Source organism: Trachurus trachurus (genome assembly GCF_905171665.1).
Source record: "Trachurus trachurus genome assembly, chromosome: 13".
NCBI classification, from domain to species: Eukaryota; Metazoa; Chordata; class Actinopteri; order Carangiformes; family Carangidae; genus Trachurus; species Trachurus trachurus.
In genome coordinates, this window is record NC_139892.1 from 35744881 (window position 1) to 35767806 (window position 22926).

Below are 22926 nucleotides of genomic sequence, written 5' to 3' on the forward strand. Positions count from 1 at the left end.
CAACTAGCCTTCAACGCAGCAGGTTAAATCAGCTAAACTACCAATCATGTGACGTGTCGCCTAGCAACCGCCTCAGTTCAACAGTTAAAGATAAAGGTTAGTAACGATTCATAACCACCGTGAATGCAACAACTGTCTATTTTGTGATGATGAAGTTGAATCCACAGAGCACTTGTTTTATGATTGCAGGCATGTTAATGTTTTTTGGGAGGATCTGAATTACTGGTTGTCAAATTCTCTGGTGTAAAGAAGGAGAATATTTTGTATGGTAGGCCTATATAAATTACCTCGGAATCAACACAATAATTATCCTTGCCAAATTCTTTTTATACAAAAACAAAGTTATGAAGACAAGGCCCCCGAATCAATAATGTCTTTCATAAGGAACTGTGTCACCTTTTCTCTTCTTTAAAATGTATGGAAAAAAAGAATGTTGTGAAACTTCATGAATTAGTTGAGGAGCTATATGTAATGCTTGTCTGTAGCCTATGTTTATTTAGCTTTGCACTGTACTATGCCAAGTGTTTCTGTAAAATAATAAATGTCAATAAAAAATAAAATAAAAAAAAGATTCATAACCACCGTTTCCTCATCCACAAATGTAAATACATGAAAGTAAAACTAAGATTCTATGTATTGCAAATGATTTTATTTCTTTCACAAAAGCCCGTAATATAATGAAAAATAAATATGCAATGAAACTATTAAAGCAGATATCAGTGGAATGTTTTTGTTAATATAAGTCCTAAATAGTCCTATTTTCCGTCAGCAATCACTTACATGAAGTATTTCAGCCTAAACACGAGTCTCTCCGTCACTCTGCTCTGCTGTAACCCGAGGAGAAAATTTTCCTTGTGGGATACAAGTGTTATCCAATGAGGAGAGAGAACGGCATGAAGGGCTGTGTGTGCAGCCAAGGGATGCGCGTGAATGTGGTGACGTAGCACGAGGACCAATTGATGCCTGACAAGGGCGGGGGCTGCTAACTCATGGTGCGTTCAAAGAAACTCGTACTTTGTGTTTTTCCTTCCTGTGAAGTCATACCAGTTCGATCTGGTACGAGTTCACGGGTCGGAAGTTACGAGTGGCCGTTATAGGGAACTTTCACAGACAACAGGATGGTAAAAACACGAGCTACGGGTTACCTGGAACGCTACCAAGTCGTAGTTGTGACTTGAAGCTGTAACTTACGGTTTCAAAAGCCTGCCTTGAACGCAGCATTAGCCGAAACGGCCGTGAAGCTGATATCTGCTTTAAATTTATTTGAAAAAATTGCTTTGCAAGAAAAACCCTAGCTAAAATTGTTTACTTTATTTTATTTATTTTCTTCTCTTTCTTCTGTAGGCTACTCTGCATTCCTTAATGTACCTGCTCCTTTGAAATGTTAATATTGATGTAAGCCATGTTATGTTGTTTGTACATGATTTTGCAATAAAAAATAAAAATAAAAAAAACACTGTTTCCTGTCTTGTTTGTTTTTTCACTCACGTTTTACTTGTGTCATATTAAAAAAAACTTGTATCTGACGCCTGCTTGTGTGAAATTTACCTCCAATTTCTATTTCATCCAGAATAAGCTCCAAAGTTTTCGTTAGCCAACTCATCAAAGTGTAAGTCACATGAGACGTGATCTCAGTGAAGAGCAACAAGGTATGACTCTGGCCCACATGGAAACAAGCGGTGCAACAAACTGAGCAGCAGCAGCAGCAGCTCCCGCGCCCAAGCGTCAAAGACCAGCGGCTATGGTGTTTAGGAGTGTAGTTGTACTGTAGGCTACTGTACACACACATTATATCACCAGGAAGGCTGTGACACCAACTAAAACCCGTGTCACGAGGAGACTAACGCACAATCTTTGCATTGTTTCCATGACCTTTTAAAACACTCAACTCGTGATCAAACATGTCTGCTAATTAAGTCAACAGCAAAACATAAGTCACTGGTACTGTAGGCCTACACCATTTCTACTCCACCAGCTTCAAAAGAAGGTAAATATTGTACTTTTTACTCAACTAAGTTCATAACAGATTAAAAATACAAAATGTAACCTATAAACTTGAGTAAGTTAAGACTGTATTGGTCTCCAAGAGATCCAATCATATAAAATGAAAACTTTCTTTGAGCACTTCAAGCACAGTTTTGCAAGTCTAAACATAGTTCAACAGAATGATTTACATATTGATACTACTGCGTAATAGCTACTTGCCATAATAGTACAGCCCTATGGCAGAAATCCAATGCAACTTAACTAGTAACTATAAAAATATGACATAAACCACAGACTTGATTTGAAGAGGAAGTTTTTGGTTAAACTAGTTGATTAATTCATGTAATTACTCTTAGGCTTAGCAATGGCCAGAGTGATTTATATGGTCAAAGTTTACCTATGAATGATTTCTCCTCTCCATGTGTCTGTACAGTATATGTATTATATAGGCTATAATGTGAGGAAATAACCAAGTAAATGGGTTTATTTTCAGAAACATAAGTACATCATTATCTGTTGCCTATTTGACAAAAGAACACAAAGTGCCTGGTTTTAACGTGGCTGTTGCTCTACTTTTTCCACCTCTCACATGACTCTCTCAGTCTCTCCCTCACACACACACACACACACTCAGGGAGTCAACATCCTAGCAAAACCAAGGGACAGTTTGTGCATCTGCAAATTGTGTTTTTTCCTGAGACACTTAAACAGTGAACGTGCACGTACACACACTGGCCTGGATTTTACGGCCTCCTTTCCTGCTATTCACTCGGCTCTGGTCAGGAAATGTGTCGGCTGCGGCACAGTAATAATAGCTGCGACAATACTCGATGGTTGTCGAGGCACAGGAAAGGCTGGGGGGGCTTCAGGAACATCCCAAAATTACACAGGCTGTGTAAATTCATGTGCCGACTGCCTAGACAAAGCCATTCACAAATACAATATCAAAATCAAAAGCAATCAAAGGATTTTATCTTCATTCAACAGAATTGTTTGAAGAAAAAAAAACCACAAACACTGTCCTCTTGTGGCCACTTTCAGGTACTGCAACATAATCAAAAACACAACAAATTAAATATACTTGACTATGCTTAAAATAAACACAATGAAGTGAATCATGTACTAAAAAAATCTACATTTATTCCAAATGTTTTGACAGCATAGAACAAAGTATGCACTGCAGGAAAATCTGAAATGATGTGCTGGCAACATGTGATTGAGATGATCAACTGGAGAACATTTACAGTAGATTGAGGAGCTTCTCAAAAGCTGCATACAGTGATACAAAGAGAAACATCATTCAGTGACGATCCAGAGAGGAACTTCCCAACAGACCGACACTCAAAACTATTAATACTAAAAAAAATAATGTCGGTGAAACTCTTTTTTTGCGGTTTAGGGCTTTCCGACAGACTTTAAAAGTGTGTTCTTCAGGTAAGTGCACAGCTGGTTCATCAGGTCTTTGGTCTGACCCTCCACCCAGTGCATCTCCACCACCGCGCCGCTCTCCTCCACAATCACGTTCAGCAGACACTTGAACAGGAAGTGCTGGGCTGCAGCCGAGCTCGCCGGCTGCTTGGAGAGACTTTCCTTTGGGCCCGTGGTCTCCATGTCCACATCTTCACCGGTTACATCCTCCTCTGAGACGTCTTTCTGTCCCCCGGCCGTGCTCTGCGTTACATCGCCGCTCGTCTCGTTTAGAGAGGAGTCGTTGCCTGTCTCTTCCTGGTGCTGCTCTCCGGTCGGCTTCTCCTGTCCTGTGTTCTCTGAGGATGTGGTGGTGGCGGGTTCAGCCGAGGAAGCTACGGTGGCGGCGGTGGTGGTGGTGGTGTGAGAGCCGGGTCCTGCGCAGTGAGGCGCTCTGGGCAGCTCTCGCAGCTGACGCTTCTGTTCGCGCCGCCTCTGTCGACCGTGGATCCAGGTGTTCTCCACAGCTGTCAGGAGGAGGCTCTGCTCCTGCTTTCCGCAGGGCACGCGTTTGTGTAACACCTGTCACGCAAGAGAGGACAAAAGATGAGGAGTCTGGACAGTGCAGGGACAATCCCTGTGACAGTAGCTAGTTACACGGCAGGGTTCCTACAGCTTAAGCCAAGTTAAATTTAAGACTTTTTTAAAGCCACTTGAAATGAAATTTAAGACCGACTTCACAATAAACATAAATGCAGAAAAAAAAACACCACATCAATTACATAGGGTTAGGGACAATTTGACCCACTTTCCTATGTGATCCAAGGTAAAGTGACTGCTACATGAACATTGGATTGTGTCTCTTTCCAGCTGTCCTTTCAAAATAAATGCATAAAAAGTCTGGAAAAAAAAAAAAACTGACTCGGGAGCTGGTGGCGGTGAGAGATTTAGCGTTGACGGCCGCCACTAACTTCTCTATGTCGGAATGTTACCAGTTATTTTCAGATTTGAGACTAATTACAACCATAAAATCCCACTTATCATGTGTTAACATTTTTAAGACCTTTGAAAAATTGATTTAAGACATTTTAATGCCAATTAAGGCCTTGTTTTTAGATTAATGAATTCAATGCCTTTTAAGACTTTTTAAGGATCAGTAAGAACCCTGCAAGGTCTTGGAGCCGTCTTACCTTCAGGTCAGTGAGCGTCCTCTCCAGCAGGGCAGTGATGCTGTCCACGGGGCTGCGAGCGGTGCAGCCGATGGCCGAGGCTTTGACCTGCAGCTCCTTCACTCCGGCCTCTTGGAGAGTGAACGACAGAGGCTTCCTGGACTTCTCCAGTTTACGCTTCTTACTGGGAGGGGACTGAGGGAGAAGCAGAGACAACTTAACCACAGGTTATTTTTGGACATGTAAAAAAACATTAAAAAAAAGAAAGGACAGAATCATAATATGTTTAAAGAATTATATTGGTCAGACGGACTAATTAGAAGGTCTGTGTGTGTGGAGGAGACTTGTCAACAAAGATAACTGAGATAATAAAAATGACACATGACAGAGGTGGTTTTTGTTTCAGCCAAACTTGGTATCACGTTCTGTAGATTACAAAAGAGACACTTCCTGGTCTATTGATGCTGTTCTTAAAGGGATAGTTCAACATTTTGGCAAATTGGGCCACTGCCATAATCCCTATAGCCATAGCAGTAGGTTTGTTACCTTTAATTGTCGGTGCAAGCTATTTTTAGAACTGCGGAGCAGAAAAACTGCCCCCGAAGGGAACGCACATCAGCGAATTTACTTCTAAAAACAACTCTGTCTCGTAACGGTCCTTTATTATCTCATAGTGTGGTGAATGTGCAGGTCACAACTTGTCCACCAGAGCGTTGTGGAGTTGTTGGATTGTGTATTTGATGAGTTTGATAAGGAAAACCCGGAAATCCCATTAGCCTTTGTAGTGTAGCTCTGTGCAGCTCACGACTCTGCTCCGCCATTGTAAAAATAGCTTGCACCGACAATTAAAGGTAACAAACCTACTGCTAAGACTATAGGGATTATGGCAGTGGCCCAATTTGCCAAAATGTTGAACTATCCCTTTAACCTACTTTCTACAACTTTAAGACATGGACACATGCAAATTGTTAGTCTCACTATTTTTTTTTGTTTTTAATCAGGCCTGACATTTAATCTGTTCTTCTTTAAGTGATTTTCATTTTCACTGGCATCACAGCCTTAAACCTGAAATAGTAATGGCACAAAGCGGTACTATATCCAGAGAAGGGCCACCAGCAGAGGGCAGTACAAGCTGGATCACAGACACACACTACTACACCATGTTTCTACAACCAACAGATCTCTCTTGAATGCACAAGGAGACAAAAAATCTTTTAAACAACACTTCTCTCTGAGTGAAATGCTACTGTTTGTGAGTTCAGATCCAATAACAAGCAGGGGGTGCACATATTATTACAACCAGTCAAAACACATGAAGCCAAAAGCAAATCTCACAGTCCAACATATTCATATTGTCAACAGCCTGATGTCATAAACTCACTTTATTTTATCATGTTAACAGAGGCAGCAATCACCTATTCTTTTATTACCTCATTAGATATAAAGTAGAGCAGTATTTATCTGAGAAAAACTCGCAAGAACTTTCATTTCACCTTGTGTCGTGCTTTGAACCACCAAGTGTCCAGTGTGAGTGCAACCTGCGAACAACTTGGAACAACTTGCTCGTCTTCATAAAGCGGGAAAAGTTTATGCACAACCTGAACGTGTGACAGGAGGAGAACAGAACCTGAATAAAGATGAGTTAACTGTGCGCTGCTTCCCCATTACTGCTGGAATATTCATTAATTTACAACATTTGGTGGTTTGCCCTTCATCAGCCTGTGGACACGCATGACACACATACAAACACAAAGAAGCACACAACACCTGGATGGTGTGTGGGCTTTAATCTGTAGCTTCTTTTACTATCGAACAAAGGCTTTAAATACCCACCGACACTGAGCAGCACATCCCAGCAGCTCAACAACCTGAAATAAATTCTTATGTGTATATCTGCAGCAGTTTGTTAGGAAGTGAAATCAGATAAACAGGCAGTAAATGTGTCCAATAGCATCAGCTGAACCACTTGTATTAGTATTACTGATGTTAGAGTGGGATTTATACGTTGACATGCTGCCAGCGGTGGCACATTATCCTGTTGGTTGACGACATGACATGAAATGTGACGTTTAACCAAGATACACATCATCATTAGATCCCACACTTAACCCTCCTGTTGTCCTCCTGTTTCCTTCCTTCTTTCCACAATCCTTTTTTCCTTCCTCCCTTCCTTCTTTCCCGTCTTCCTTCCTTCTTCTTCCTTCCTTGAATGAATCTGTTCCTTCCCTCCATCTTTCTTTCCTTCCCTTTTCCCTTCCTTCCTGCCTTCCTTTTTGACCCAGTTGACCCAAGCTGTTCCTTCCGTCCCTCCTTCCATCTTTCCTTCCTTCTTTCCTCCCATCTTTCCCTTTGTCCTTCCTTCCTTCTTTCGCTTCTTCCTTCCTTTTTCTTTCTTCCTTGCCTTCCCTCCATCTTTCTTTCCTTCCTTCTTTCCATTTTCCCTTCCTTCCTTCCTTTTTGACCCAGTTGAGCCAATCTGTTCCCTCCCTCCATCTATCTTTCCTTCCTTTTTCTCTTCCTTCTTTCCTCCCATCTTTCCCTTTGTCATTCCTTCCTTCTTTCGCTTCTTCCTTCCTTTTTCTTTCTTCCTTGCCTTCCCTCCATCTTTCTTTCCTTCCTTCCTCCCCTCCCTTTTCCCTTCCTTCCTTCCTTCCTTCCTTTTTGACCCAGTTGAGCCAATCTGTTCCCTCCCTCCCTCCATCTATCTTTCCTTCCTTTTTCCCTTCCTTCTTTCCTCCCATCTTTCCCTTTGTCCTTCCTTCCTTCCTTGACCCAGGAGGACAACAGGAGGGTTAAAGCCGGAATGAGGCAGTTGCATCAGTGGGGACGACTCACTCAACGGAAGAACAGATGCTCAGCGCGCACCACAAGGTGGCGCTCAAACCACACGCGCTCCACCTCGACCTGCAATGAATTAAACACCGGCGTTCCTTCGTCTCTAAATCCCTTAACGTCACGCTATAATGGCGGTGGAGGAGGTCGTTTACCAAGCCACGACTCTGCAGAAGCAGCAGCGGACGCTCTCGGCACAATATTTCAAAGCTGTGCCCGGCATGTCACTGCAGGCTCGGTGCGAGTGGGGGGACGGTGGGGGGTCTGCCTCTGCCGCAGCAGCAGCAGCAGCAGCAGCAGCAGCAGCAGCAGCAGCAGCAGCAGCAGCAGCAGCAGCAGCAGCAGCAGCAGCGTACAGTGACGGAGCAGACAGCATGGCCGACTGACCTACAAACGGCGGAGAGAAGGAGCAGACTGTGACCTTCACTCTGTTGCTCTCATCTGACAACAACTTTGATCACTCTCATCTCCGATTGCATCAGACCCCAGTCAGACCCTCTCTCCCATTGTTACTGTATTCTTTTCTATTAGAGAGATTATATTATTTCATAGTGTGGCTTATATATTGCATTTGTCATTTCTTTCTCTAATGGCTCTAAATAAGTAAATAACTCCATGTATATTTGCTGCACACTTAAATACATGAATCACCTCCATAAAAGGATTCCCAGTCTTGATTTTTAAATAAAACACAATGGTCCATGAGAATGCCGGTTTTAGAGGAGGTGGACATTTTTAATCAGTGGGCTGATGATGGACGCTGCCTCATCTGGCTCTCTTCTTTCATTTCTTACTGTTTCTCAGCCCCCCCCCCCCTCCTCCTCCTCCTCCTCCTCTTCCTCACATTTCTCCACGCTCTGTAAGCCCCTGCAGCTCAATGTGGAGGGAAAGGAAATCAATAAAGTCCATCAAGTCTAACCTGCCTGTTTGTACCGAGCATCCTTGACACAGATTCTTGCATTAATACGCTGGTATACAAACACACATGGACGCACAACAACTACAGCATGCACACAGACACACACACACACACACACACACACAGATTCACAGACAAAGGGCATGAAACCCGCATGTGCACACACGTCTACATGCACATCTCCTCTGACTCTGCTGCTCTTTCACTCCATTATTAATCCCACTTACCCGCTCTCACCTCACTCCATACTCTCTCTCACACACACACACACTCTCTCACACACACACACACTCTCTCACACACACACACTCTCTCACACACACACTATGGATAGATTACAACCTCACAATAAAAGCTTCGCCCAATTTTGAAAACTAGACAAGGTAAAAAGCCTTTGAGTCCAACAAGAGCTGCTCTCTCCAGATATAATGTCATTCAATCATCTATCTTGACCCCCTGAGTGCACACACACACGTACACACACTGCAGGAACAAAACGCTGCCAATTTCCCCCTTCAGGCAAAACATTGTAAATCATACTCTGATCAACACCCCCCCCCCCCCCCCCCCCCCCCCCCCCTCTCCTCCCACCCTGCACTTCCCAAACCCCCTGTCCTCCTGACTCCTGAACCCCGGCCCCCTGGTGGAGCTGCTGCTGCCAGAGGCCTGGATGAGCAGCAGCAGCATCGACCTGCCTCAGGGGTCACATTAGGTGTGTGTGTGTGTGTGTGTGTGTGTGTGTGTGTGTGTGTGTGTGTGTGTGTGTCTCTCTTCCTCTTTTGTCTGTATTTACTGGATTTCTCTACATGCATCCAGTTTTCCTTCACAACAATCCACTCTTCATCTTTCCTTGAATTAAAGGAGAACTCCGGTCATTTTTGACCCCTAAATCGTTGTCCTGATGGTCACCCAGTGTTGGTTGGAACAAAAAACAACGCGACTAAAATTGATGCAGGCAAACCGGAGTTACACCATGGCTACCTGGCGCTAGCCATAACGCTAAAGTATGGGGGCAATTTTTTCAACCACAACAAACACTCAAAAAACAATCAAATATCTATGGTACCTGACTGGAATCCTTATGACACACCACTGAACTCATAAACTGTACAGTATAAACCGGTATAAACAGTATAAACTGTGTGTTTTTGCATGTAGCCGATCTCTGAAACATCCTGGAAAGACATTACTATCCGATCGCAGAGCGCCTGCTCTCCCCGCCACAGAAACTAACACTTTTTCCTTGTTGTGATGATTTCTTTACTAAAATAAACGGTGGAGCAGTGCAGTGGTAATGTCCAAGATATCTCCGACCATTTATTTTAGTAAATAAATCATCACAACAAGGAAAAAGTGTTTGTTTCTGTGGCGGAGAGAGCAGGCACTCTGTGATGGGATAGTAATGTCTTTCCAGGATGTTTCAGAGTTCAGCTATCTGAGGTGAGTGGCTACATGCAGAAACACAAAGTTTACGCTGTTTATACGCTGTTTATACCGTACAGTTTATGGGTTCAGTGGTGTGTCATAAGGATTCCAGTCATGTACCAGAGATATTTGATTGTTTTTTGAGTGTTTGTTGTGGTTGAAAAAATTGCCCCCATGGGTTAGCGTTGACGCTATCGCTAGCGCCGTCTAGCCATGGTGTAACTCTGGTTTGCCTGCATCAATTTTAGTCGTGTTTTTTGCTCCAACCAACACTGGGGGACCATCAGGACAACGATTTAGGGGTCAAAAAAGACCGGAGTTCTCCTTTAACGGTTATAGCTACGTTACATTATAGCTAAGTTTTTCATCAAAACGATTAATTTTTCAAAAATTATACATCCAGAGAACGTCGTCTACAGGGGTGCAGAATAAAATTATTAATTTTACTTTAATTATTTATATACTTTTAATAGTATATAAATAATTATAAAACGGAAAGGTGAAATCCGGCGATCTGATTGGTTGTTAACCGTGGTATATTGAGCATATACCACGGCTACTATTCTAAAGCCTTATCACAGCGTAGGCTATCACTCCGCCTCAGGCACGTATGACTGGTGTGAATGGAAGTTGTTGTCATGTATCCATGACAACGGACTGTTGCAGTCCGTAGCAAATACAGCTGATGTTTTTACGATGTTAAAAAACGGACTAAAGTAGTTGAATTCACATGTTTAAGGTGAACTTTCACCTCCGGGGAGGGTTAACAATGGTAGAGGGGACTGAGCAGTGACTTTCACCTGAAAAAATGTGGAGGAAAAGACGAGCTGCAGAGCTACTTGGAGCTAACGTCTGGAGAGGTGGGACTATTTTTTCACAGTGAGGCTATTTTATTGGATAATATGTATTTCTGGTTGAATAAAACTACATGAAATTGATTGCGTATCCCTCTTTTATATTGCCTTTATTCGTAACCGTTTTATAAAAGCAATATATCACTCCAGTCCGTGGTTCTCATTATACCACTCCAAGGGGGTTGTCGTCCCTCCGCTTCGCGTCGGGCCGAACAACGCCCCTTAGCCGTGGTATAATGAGCATAGACCACGGCCTGTCGTGATATATTGCTTAATTATTTCATAGCTAAGTTTTGTTCGGTTTTGCTCTTCTGGTGGAATTGCATGTTTACGTTTCCATGGTTTCACTAGTTGTCATAGTTGTGGTAAACGCATGGATCTATTAACGTTGCCTTTTCAACAATGGATGTCCATCTGTGTGACATCCATTGTTAAAAGCTGGCGTGATGATCCATGTGTTTTACAGATTTTCAATGAAAAAGAAAAAAAAAAAAAGATCCATGCGTTTACCGTGACAACTGAAACCATAGAAACGTAAACATTGAATTCCACCAGAAGAGTAAAACTGGCTTATGTTTTTGACGCTCAGAAAAAGCTGTATAGGAACTAGTATTTTACTGAGCAGAACCATGCTAACTATTCAACCACATTTCCAGTCTGTATGCTGAGTAGATAAATATGGCACTGGTGTACAGACATGAGCAGCATACATCTAAATCTGGGCAAGAATATGAATAAACACATTTCACAAAATGTCAAACTATTCCGTTAAGAAGTGTTGATCGATTTATTTTCTGTCGGGCTACAAGTGGAAATGACATGCGTCTATGGTCACTGATCTGAAGACCTCAAGAAAAAGTAGTTAAAGATGATGAAAATATCTCTTCTCGTATGTTTTCTCTTCTCAGAATGCAAGGTTGATTATTAATCTGAAAAACTGACTGAAAGGTTCAGTCCGTTCAAAGTACCAATGATTACTTTCAAGATGAGTTTAATGAGGCGAAAAGGAAGACGATGTTAAAGAGGTCATGGTGGTGGTGGTGGTAGTCGTCGTCTGCAGGCTGACCTGGTAACAGTTTAAGTAGGTCACAGATGCATGCATGTCACACGTTATAGTCCATATGTAACATTAATGAGCCCAGCCCATGCACCATGCACATATATACATCATAGCAGGCGACTGTAGGAGCGCATGCATGCATGTATGTAGGCGGCATTAGGTAGTCAACCATGCAAGGAATCACACACGCAGGAACTTCTGTCATGTAACATCCCACCCACACACACACCCACACACACACACACACACACACACACCCACCCACCCACACACGTGCTGGAGGGGTCTGCCTGGTAATGATGACGAGCAGCTCCCAAGTGTAAATGACGCTGGATTTGTGTGAAAGTGCAGGAGGAGGAAATGTGGGCCAATCTTTCTGCTCAACTGCTTTTATGCTGCAGAGTACAAAACACAAACAGTCCTCTCTCTCTCTCCACACACACACACACACACACACACACACACACACACACACACACACACTATGGTGCACCTGCCGACTGCCTCCACCTTCCTCTGTTTGTTTGTTTTCTATCCATCACCGCTGCTGAATCACTCCCAGTCCTCCATGTGGTGCCTTAAACTGCTCTGGCTCTTTTCACTGCGCCCCCCGTTTGCTATTTGTCTCCAGCTCTCGCCGTCGAGACGAGACAATGGCACGGTGTGTGTGTGTGTGTGTGTCTGTGTGTGTGCAACACGGTCGTGCCCTGGCAATTGTTGCCTGGCTACGGGATGTAAAAAAGAAAAAAAAAAAATCACATATCTCTGCCCCAGAGGAAAGAATAAGTGCTTCTAATGGAGTGGGGCTGCGGGGAGAGAGGATACAGTCTGGAGAAGAGGGCGGAGGCGGAGACGCTGCATTATTGAGGAGGTTTTTTGGAAACAGCCATGTCAGGAGCAGCTCCAAGAACAAAATGACCACCGCGGCGCTGGTCGTGTGAACGGTAGTGAACGACATCATCCAGCCTCATGCCGTGGGTCTGGGTGAAAACTCGATTCTGATTGGCTGCAGGGCGTCCGTTAAAAAGTGGTAATGGACGCCCACAAAAGAAGTTCCGGTCGAATTTGCCTGATGACAGTTTCTGAGTCTTATGCTGCGTTCAAGACAACACTTGAGGTCGGAACAAAACGAGCTCCGAGTTGTTAAAAAAATGAATTGAACGGCGTCAAACTCGGAAATTACAGGTCGGAAACTCGGGTATCATATCAGAGCTCCGACTTTCCGACTTGACATCATGATGACAACATCAAAACATGGCGGCCCTCGTCTTAAATAGTTAGAATTCAGACATTTTAAGTTATTTGTTGAGGTTTTAATGCATATTTTTGTGAATTATTACAGTAGCCTATATGAAATACGTTTATATTAAGCTGTGATTGTTGTATGGTGTGAAATATGTGACGGAAATAACGTTTAACTGTTATCAAGGCCATAACATTATATGTGCACTCATCTGTGGCATCTCATCTCCTCCATAATAAACATCATTTACTGCTGCGTTTATTTTTCGTATTCAGCGATGAGCCACAATATGACAAACTTCCTTCAGGTATCCATGTTTTTTTTGTCGAGTTGTTATGAACGCAGCATTACTGCATGGGATCTAATGTTAGTTGGTAACCATGGCAACATAGACTCAGAGCGTAGCCAGTTTTCTTCAGCGCATCATGACCACTGGAGTCTCTAAGCGGTAAGAAGAAGTGCACTGGCCTTCTGAAATAAGACTTTGTGTCACGCAACGTTAAGCCGTCATCTCACTTCACTTTACTTTGTTATTTTTTGTTTTTTTAAATCTATGATATCATGTTTTTCTTTATGACTGCTCCTTTCAATGACCTACTTACTTATTTGACTATTTATTCATTTTAGTACAATATGATCATGTATGATGTTTCTGTTCTGTTCTGTTCTGTTCTGTTCTGTTCTGTTCTGGATGGATGGATGGATGGATGGATGGATGGATGGATGGATGGATGGATGGATGGATGGATGGATGGATGGATGGATGGATGGATGGATGGATGGATGGATGGATGGATGGATGGATGGATGGATGGATGGATGGATGGATGGATGGATGGATGGATGGATGGATGGAGATGGTTGGGTTCAGTTCAGTTCAGTTCAGTTCAGTTCAGCTCAGGTTAATTCAGTTCAATTCAATTCAACTATTACTGCGACAGAGTTGCTGTGTTTCCTTTTCCTCGCCTGCGGACGAGATATATTAAATAGTCCGCTCAGCTGTGGCTTATGAAAACTTGTCATTTTAAGTATAAAAAAATGTATTTAATATTTATTTATTGGGTAAGTGACCATGGTATAAGTGGGAGGATGCCCTTTGAGGTGTCCAAATGTCAGGAATTAATAGACAACATGGAGGCCTCTGTGTCGTCCATTCATTCCTGAGAATTTGACACCTCAAAGGGAATTATTCCTCACATAAAGGCCACACAGGACAATCTGTCGAGTCTGAAGTGAGTAGCAGGACTGGTGACTTACCGGGACAATCACGTCGTCATAAAAGCTCCAGGCCAGCGCCCACCGCATGGTCCGTCCCTGACAGAACTCTGTGTGCGTCACTTTAGGCACCTGAGCAAAAGGAAGGAAGGTAGAGACAGACTCAGAAAAGAAATGAGTTTCATGAAGGAGATCATCTACAATCTACAAACCAATCCATATACGGTTTCAGGTTTCGTTTCGTTTCTTTCGGTCAATACATGTCATTAAAAGAGAAGTAACAAGACCAGAGAGAAAAAGAAAATTTGGACCGAAAGGGCGTAGGCTGAAGCATAGCTTATTACGCCTACCCTGTTACAACTCGAGTTAATTTAAAAGTTTTAAGATGTACAATTTGTTATTTATTAATAAAAGAAATAAGCAATCACAAAAGAGTGAAAAGAGAGAAGCTGCTTAATTTGATTTCCCTTTCTTCTTCCTTTCCTTTCCCTTCCTTCTTCCTCAAAAAGTTAGGAAAAAAAGAAAAGAAAAAGACAATCAAACATACAGAACAAAACAAAACAAAAATAGCAGCAGCATAGCACATGTCACCACGCATTACTCTAACTTATATAAATGAATCATCCTGTTTTTAAGTACTTTTTTAAATAAGATTATGGTATTGCATGTTTTTAAGTCATTCTCCAATTTGTTCCATAAATTAACAGCTGTTACCGTAGTGCATTGTAATCTGGTGTTGGTTCTGGTTTTTAACTTTCTAAATATACACACCCCTCTGAAATTGTAATGGCTTTGTCTTAGATTGAACATTTTCTGAATACAGTCGGGCAGCATGTTGTTGTTAATTTTGAACATAAGCTGTGCAGTTTTGAAATCCACCAGTTGTTTGAATTTGAGCTCATTAGAATGAATAAATAATTGATTAGTTGGATGCTTATAATCGACTTTGTTCATAAGTCGCATTGCTGTAAATCAACGTACATACGGTAAATCAATATAAATACAATATACAACGTAAGTTTGACCTACATTGTAACTTTGAACAACTTTGAATGGATGAAGCCAGATTCACGAATCCAGAGGAGAATGAAAACGTGTGATCTCATCCCTCTGAGAGACATTTGTTGTCCCATCACCAGGTGAACATGTAAACTCACTGTGCTTGCAGTAGTTTGTCATCAAGCACGCCAACAGAAGTTTAAAATGAATCTGTTTCACCTCATTAACATGTTAATTTACGCAGCAGGGCACACCGAACTCTAATCAAATCACCCAGTGTGGATGGGCTACCTGTGGTGCAGACATGGTGACGTTAAACACCCAGCAGCTGCAGCTACTGAACTAATAGACTGCCTCAAGTGATATGTTCATCTGTGTGATAAAAATGTTAATCAGCTCCAGATAACTGACTCTTTTTCCATCAGTTGACTTAGTGCAGACTGATCCTAGAAAGCAGCCAGTGAACCCTGCACATGCAACGACCTCTGATGGTGTGAATCAGGGTCCACCACATGTTTCTCACCGTGAGATCATGGGTGAGAAAATAAAAGAGTGAGGGTCCATGATGTGGAAGAGATGTGGGTCTGGTGTGAAAGGCCCTGTGCTAACGGAGCACTCTGGAGGTCTCTGAGGACGGTGGCTTCAGTAAATAGGAGGAGGGTCGCTTAGATGGAAGTCAGAGGTCAAACAAGCTGCATCACTGAGGCGGATTTTTATGAATTAAAAAGCACTGGAGGAGAGACACTGGAGGGGAAAACCAAGTAATGGACGATAAAGGCATTAGCATATTAACTAGGCCAGGTTTCTTTTTACACACACTTTAAAAATGAGGCTACACACTCCTGCTCCCTGGACATAAGCCAAGGCTGCACTCACTGTGATGAGCAGCAGCAGCAGCAGCAGCAGCAGCAGCAGCAGCAGCAGCAGCAGCAGCAGCAGCAGCAGCTTCAAACCTCTGGAGGAGGCTGAGGGACGGAAGGTGCAGGGGGGGGGGGGGTTTAAGGGGATAGTTCAACATTTTGGCAAATTGGCCCATTGCCATATTCCCTATAGTTTATGCAGGTTCTTTACCTTTAATTGTCAGTGCAAGCTAATTTTGGATAGCTGGCCCATAGCTGCTCAGAGCTACGCTACGGAGGCTCATGGGGTTTCTTGGTTTCCCTCATCAAACTCATCAAATACACAATCCAACAACTCCAAAACGCTCTGGTGGACAAGTTGTGACCTGCACATTCACCACGCTATGAGATAATAACGGAACATTTTGAGATGGAGTTGTTTTAGAGGTAAATACAGAGACTGCTTGCTGAAAAACTGCCCCTGACGGAAACGCGCATCAGTGGTTTTGCATTAATTTGTCTCTAAAACAACTCTGTCTGGTAACGTTGTGTTATTATCTCATAGTGTGGTGAATGTGCAGGTCACAACTTGTCCACCAGAGCGTTGTGGAGCTGTTGGATTCTTGTATTTGATGAGTTTGATGAGGGAAAGAAAAGAAAAGAAATCCCATTAGCCTCTGTAGCGTAGCTCTGAGCAGCTCACGGCTCTGCTCCGCCGTTCTAAAAACAGCTTGCACCGACAATTAAAGATAACTTTTGGTAGCTTTTGAATGTAATCGATAGTGTAGTAGTAGTAGAGAGAAACAGGAAATGGGGAGGCAGGGAGAGAGGGGAAATGACATGCTGCAGCGAGGACTGTAGCCAGTCTGCACATGGGGCGCCCGCCTGCTCTACCAACCGAGCTAAAACGCCCCGGCCCTCTTTTCTGTTGAGGGCATGTGAGTGAAGTGAGCGGCGGCCTGCAGCAGTCAGGAGGAGTCATGTGCTGGGCCGTTAGTTCAGCTAATGAAGCTAATGCATGTTGGGTTGCAGAGAGATGCGCGTGATCCAGCAGCTCGCACCGCTGAAGGAGAAACCAGCTCCTTCATGGCTCATTTGTGACACTGCTTAGCTGGCATATCAGAAAGAGCTGATCTGTTGGAAGTTTTCTAGGTATCTGCAGCCAACCGCTGGATACAGATGTGTGAGTGTGTGTGTGTGTGTGTGTGTGTGTGTGTGTGTGTGTGTGTTTGGCCTTTTGTTCTGCCTCTCTGGTTACTCACCCCTTGTTTCCTCAGCTCCTCTTTCAAAGGTGCCAGGCTGCATTTCTTCCCCAACATGCAGCTGTACCACCTGCACAAAGAAGGATCCATATTAAGCAGCTGTGTGTGTCTATGTGTGTGTGTGTGTGTGTGTGTGTGTGTGTGTGTGCATGAGAGAGACTGTGTTAGAGGCTGACGGCCCGGGCACCAGCTACCAAGCAGAGATCAAACGAGTCGAGGTGGTGGGCTTAAGGGAGCAGCACAAAGACAAGAGGAAAACACGAGAGCTGGAAAAACATCCGTGTGTGTGTGTGTGTGTGTGTGTGTGTGTGTGTGTGTGTGTGTGTGTGTACGGTCCACAGTGGAGGAAGAGGCGTTTTGAAGTCGCCTGATCAATAATCTCTGCTGTGCAATAAAGAGATGAGGTCGGTGTTGATCAATAAGCAGCCGGGGAAGATGAAGATGGAAGAACGATAAACACATCAGGGAGTCACTCTGGAAGAAAGACTGGTCACTTCTACAAACCTCCTCAGGATCTGTTTGTTTCCACTGGACACTAATTAACTCTAATTATCAGGTTTTACTCAGTGGCTACAAAACTAATAAAGCTCTGAAAAGTAATATCACTTATAATGAATAAATAAATGTGAGCATCAATACAAAGCTGTGGGAGCTGAAGCCAGACTTTTTATGGGTTTATGCGTTTAATCTACCCACTTAAACCTCTCCACACACTTTCACAGGGAGGAGGGTGGAGGTCCTGCAGGCACTCCTCCTCTGTCTCTGTGTGGTTTTGGGTTGTTTTTTTAAATAATAGTTTATTTAAATCATCTATGAAGCAAAAATGCTTCAACTTTCTCAGAGGTTTTGTTGCTTTTCTCTGTTTTGTATCATGTTTGGTGCATTTTAGACCCTGAACTTCAAGTGTGTTTTTCATGTTTCACCGTTTTCTGACCCAAATGGTCTGTCAATACATTAATGGGGAGAATAATCATCAGATACAGGTAAATTAATGTCATTTAGGCCTGCATGATATGAGCAAAGTGTGCGATGACACTATTCAATATTGAGATAAATAAGAAAATATATAAGTGTGCATATTAACCACACAGTTCCTGAGTCTTCTGTTTTAATAGGTATCCCGTTTACAGGTACCCTCAAACACTGAATAGAATAATATAAAAAATAATATTGAGCATACTATTATTGAACAAATTGCACATGAGTAATAAATCAATTAAACACAGCCTTAATTTAACCCTCTCCTGCCTCTTCTCCTTACTCACTGCATATCTGGCAACCCTTTTGCCATGTGTTTATCGCGTATGTTCACATCACAAATACGATTAATCAGTCAGCCCTAATGTAATGTTACTTATTTACTTACCTTATTTTCTGGCTTCATTTGTTAATTATTGGATACCTGCTTCTTTCTGTTACTCTGAAACCATGAAGCGCTCTAATGGTTTTACTGAAATATTGAATTAAAGGGTAGACATTTATAATCTGGATAGCTTCAGCCTACACCTTTTTGATCTATTTATGAACTAGTAAGGAATGTATTATGGAAGGTTGACTGATTGTGATTGATGCTCGACTGTAAACAATTTATGCACAAGATTGAATAAACTACTACTACTACTACTACTACAGTACTACTACTACTACTACTAGTGATATTTATAGACACTATCAAAGCTAAACACTGTTCTCTGTAGGAAATTTTTGTATAAAGCAAAGCACAATCTACTTCCAGGAAAAATCAAAAAAATGTTTGGGGAAAGAGAGGGAGGGAACAACCTAAGAGGGAGAGGGAAGTTAAAGCAACCTTTTGCTCGTACCACGTTGAAAAGTATGTGCATATCTGTCTGTGGAGAGAAACTTTGGAATAGCTTACCAGAAGATATTAAAGATAGTAAAAATGTTGCCCATTTAAAAACAATGTTTAAAAATAATATTTTTGAAAATGTTGAGAGCAACAAAGGGAAATAATTAACTTAATTTTGCAACAAACATGAAGTTTTCTTGTTTGTTTGTTTGTTTGTTTCTGACTGTTTTTTAGCGTATGTTTGTAGTTGAGGATTGATATGGGTTGTGTAATGTAACCTAGGAAATGTGTATGTATGTGTGTGTGTATGTGTGTATGTGTGTATGTGTGTATGTGTGTATGCATATGCGCCATTCCGATCAGACTGCTTATGGTTTTTATAATGAAATGAGAAACGAGGGTGCGGCAGCTATAAGCTTTGCTGCAGCCGCAACCCTTTTCCACCAGCTATATAGTACTTGTTACTACCTTGAATTTGTTTTGTAGAAATTTTGATGCTGTGATCGAAATAAACACTCATTCATTCATTCAAGGATGCAAAAAGGTCTATTACTGACAAACGGGTACATATATCTATGTGCCAGCTTGGTGTCAGGTTCAAGCTGCAGTCACACCAAACCTAACAGTTACTTCTTAAAAACTGGTTCTACTCCTGACTGACAGTAAGAAACCTAATCAGGTCTGGGAGGTTTGAAGATGCCCAGAGGGGTGGAGGGGTAGAGGGGGGGCGGGGGGGTGAGCAACCGTCAGCTTCAGTTGCCACAATGAAATATTGAACAGCTCTAATATCCACAGATGTTCCCCACAGTAAGAAGAGCAAAGAGTTTACTCCTCTTCCCTCTTTCTTTCCAAACACCTCAGAAGGTGCAGCTGCCTTCACATCCACTCTCAGTCCTCTCTCCTCTAGGGATGTCACAATTACTTGTTTTCACAATTAATCGCTACAATTAATCGCTACAATTAATCGATCGCAAAGATTCCTAAATACCGTTGCTTTCCAAAAAAAGATTATGTATGAACGTGTCGGCAGATGTGCACCAAAATAAAGGTGAATGCTCAGATACAGGTCCATTTACCTAATGTAACATTGAACTGGTAGGAATTTAAATGCTAGCGTGTCATTTGTAATTAAAAAAAAAATTTGGTATCGGTGACAATTAATGACTTGAATATTTCAAACACTTCCCCTGGCGGATTAATAATTGGTCATATTTTTATAGATATTTAAAATATTTTATAATTAGTAATGTATATTTTAACTTGTATTTGATTTTACACATTAATAGTGTTGTGAAATTAATGAATGCATAATAATCGTGATGATCGTAATACCGTGATTATTTCTCTGACAATAATCGTACCAAAAAAATCTATTATCGTGACATCCCTAACCCTCCTCATATTTCTGAAACACAGACTTGTGATTAATCGTATTTCCAGAGGTTGTAATTCTCATATCAGGGGCATGATGAATGCAGAGTGCTGCTGTGCTCCGCCCTGCACCGCCACGGTAATCACACTGGAGTGGAAAAGAAAGGTGAAGGAGGAGCAACTTGGTGTAGCGGTGGAGCGTCTCAAAGGACCAATCAGAGACGCTGGCACCTCTGGTTTCCATGGGCACCCGGTGACTCCGGTGTCCCAGCATGCTGTTGGGAGTGACAGACAAGTCGGCCGCGGTTGGTTCGGTCTGAAAAACTCTCAAAACTGTTCAGTGGGACTCGTGGGTTCGTTTTCACTTTCACGTCCTCGCTGCACGAGTGGAGCCGACAGCTGTTAACATCAGGCTCTCTCAGGGCCACTCAGCTTCCCACTGAAGCACCGCGCACACACACACACACACACACACACACACACACTACACAGTAGGAGGCCGAGCAGGTGTGGCATGTCTAATCAGTTTTAATAGCACCACTCTGCAGCTCCCTCCACCCGTGTCTCACTCCGCTGCCCCGGTGACAGCCATGGTAACGGGGGAGGGTAAAGTGAAGCCTCCACCACCACCACCATCATTACCAATCCACCCAAACACAGCTGTTCCCTGTGGGCTCCCGGACACAGCACAGCACAGCACAGCACAGGGCGAGCGTGTGCCAGAATCATTTAAACCAACTGTGGATGACGGCTCCATCGCTGTGCAGCGACCCCATCTGCCCATTCCCCCTCTCGGTGTCGGCCCTCCACTGGTGCTGAGCCCACATTTAGACCTCTCTCTCTCTCTCAGCCTCTCCACAAACAGAGGAACTGCAGTGCTCTTGTTCCTCCATCTGCCAACTTCAACATGGAGCTCTGCAGTTCTGCTGCTTCAGATCTGGTTGCAACTAGACAGAAAAATCATGTTTTAGGAGGGTTTAAAGGAGACATATGATGCCCTCTTTCCACAAATTAAAATAGTCCCCAGGTGTCTAAAGTTTCCGTCAAAATCCCCCAAGGATCAAACATCACAGCTCTTTTCATCCTCTCAAAACAGCCCTGTTCAGAACGGCTGGTTGCGGTGCCTGCCCCTTTAAATGCAAATTAACCACTGCTTGGCCCGCCCCTTCTACCGATCCCAGGTAGGGGTGGGATCAAGGGGGCAGTTGTGGGTCTGAGAAGTGAAGCTCACTTCCGCGTTCAAAAAACTGCAATCCCCTCTTCTTCCTCTGGGGGCTGGTGTCAGAAGGGAGCATTCTCCATAGACCCCCATGTTAAAATCGCAGCCTTTACATCCTCAGTAAACATGTTAAAAGCCTGGTGTCAGAACGTTTTTTGGTCTCAATCGATAGTTTCTACCCCCACACACACTCTGAGGGGGGTGAATTTTTTTTTTAACTCTACCGTTTTACTGTTATTAGGTTAAAACTCTGGCCAATTAGGGCGCGGAAACGTTGAGTGACAGGTCCGAGCAGCTCCGTAGACAGCTGCTTCGAGGCCAGTGGGCGGGTTCTCGGCCGGCTAATCCAACATGGCGCTGTTCAGGCCGCCATGTTGGAGTCACAAAAACGACTCCCCAGAACCAATGGGTGACGTCACGGACGCTACGTCCATTCTTTTTACAGTCTATGGGTGGGATTATGCAAATTCAAAACCTAGTTACATCACTGGAAGACAACTGAGGGAACAGCTCGTAAAACCAAGTGGATTTCAACCTAGGAAGCCTGCACATTACGGATTTTTTGGGCAATTTTCACATTTTGGGGCTGGAAGGCAAGACAAACACCCAGATGTGTTAAAGAGCCTTCAAACAGTGATATTTCCATAATAATCCCCTTAAAAGTTAGTGATGGGTGATGAATCAATATATATATCAAATCCACCCGATGTGGCTTGTTCCATGCAGGCTGTAGCAAATGACAATATTGCAAATAATTTAAGTTTTAAAGGGGAACTATGTGAGTCTGGTCACTTTTCCACTGTTAACCCTCCTCTCGGTCATGTGCATTTGATTTTAATGAAGCCGGCGAGAAATGAATCCATGGAGCGGTGGATAACGTTATTTATCATATGCAATGTTATAATGTGTATATTTGTGTAGCCCTATCCGTCATAAACAAGAGATTACAGGTTGCAGGGCACGTTTTTATGTCGCGGTGCCGCTGAGACGAGAGCTGGGACACCGGGACGGAGGCTCTGATCTTACGAGGTTGGTGGTTTTCAGCCAAGAGACGCTAAGAGGAAGACAGAGAGCCTCCATTCTCCCTGGAATAAGTTACAAGTCATTGATTTAACCATCACAATTACTCCAAAGCTCTTTAATTAAGGTAAAAATATAGCATAGTTCCTCTTTTAGACCCAACATCTAATTGTCTTCGGCTTTTCTTTCCTTTTTATAGGTGAGTGTGTGTGTGTGGCAGCTGCATCACTGCCACTGCAGCTGTGTCTGTCTACGTTCAGCAGCAGAGGGAGAGGGAGAGGGAGCTCACAGGTGAAGAG

The 22926-nt window shown here is 43.0% G+C and overlaps 1 protein-coding gene across 3 annotated transcripts in view; it reads right to left on the reverse strand.

Annotated features, from left to right (window-relative positions):
* Nucleotides 1–3026: 3026 nt before the first annotated feature.
* mettl16 (methyltransferase 16, N6-methyladenosine) overlaps nt 3027–22926 on the reverse strand; it is a 52784-nt gene continuing 32884 nt past the window's right edge. For all 3 annotated transcript variants that reach the window (XM_083984805.1, XM_083984804.1, XM_083984803.1), the window contains exons 7-10: nt 17211–17280; nt 14153–14242; nt 4584–4757; nt 3027–3975 (exon numbers count right to left, since the gene is read on the reverse strand). In XM_083984805.1, the coding sequence (XP_083840931.1) occupies nt 3382–3975; nt 4584–4757; nt 14153–14242; nt 17211–17280 (928 nt within the window). In that variant the 3' untranslated portion in view covers nt 3027–3381. The remainder of the gene's footprint in view (nt 3976–4583; nt 4758–14152; nt 14243–17210; nt 17281–22926) is intronic.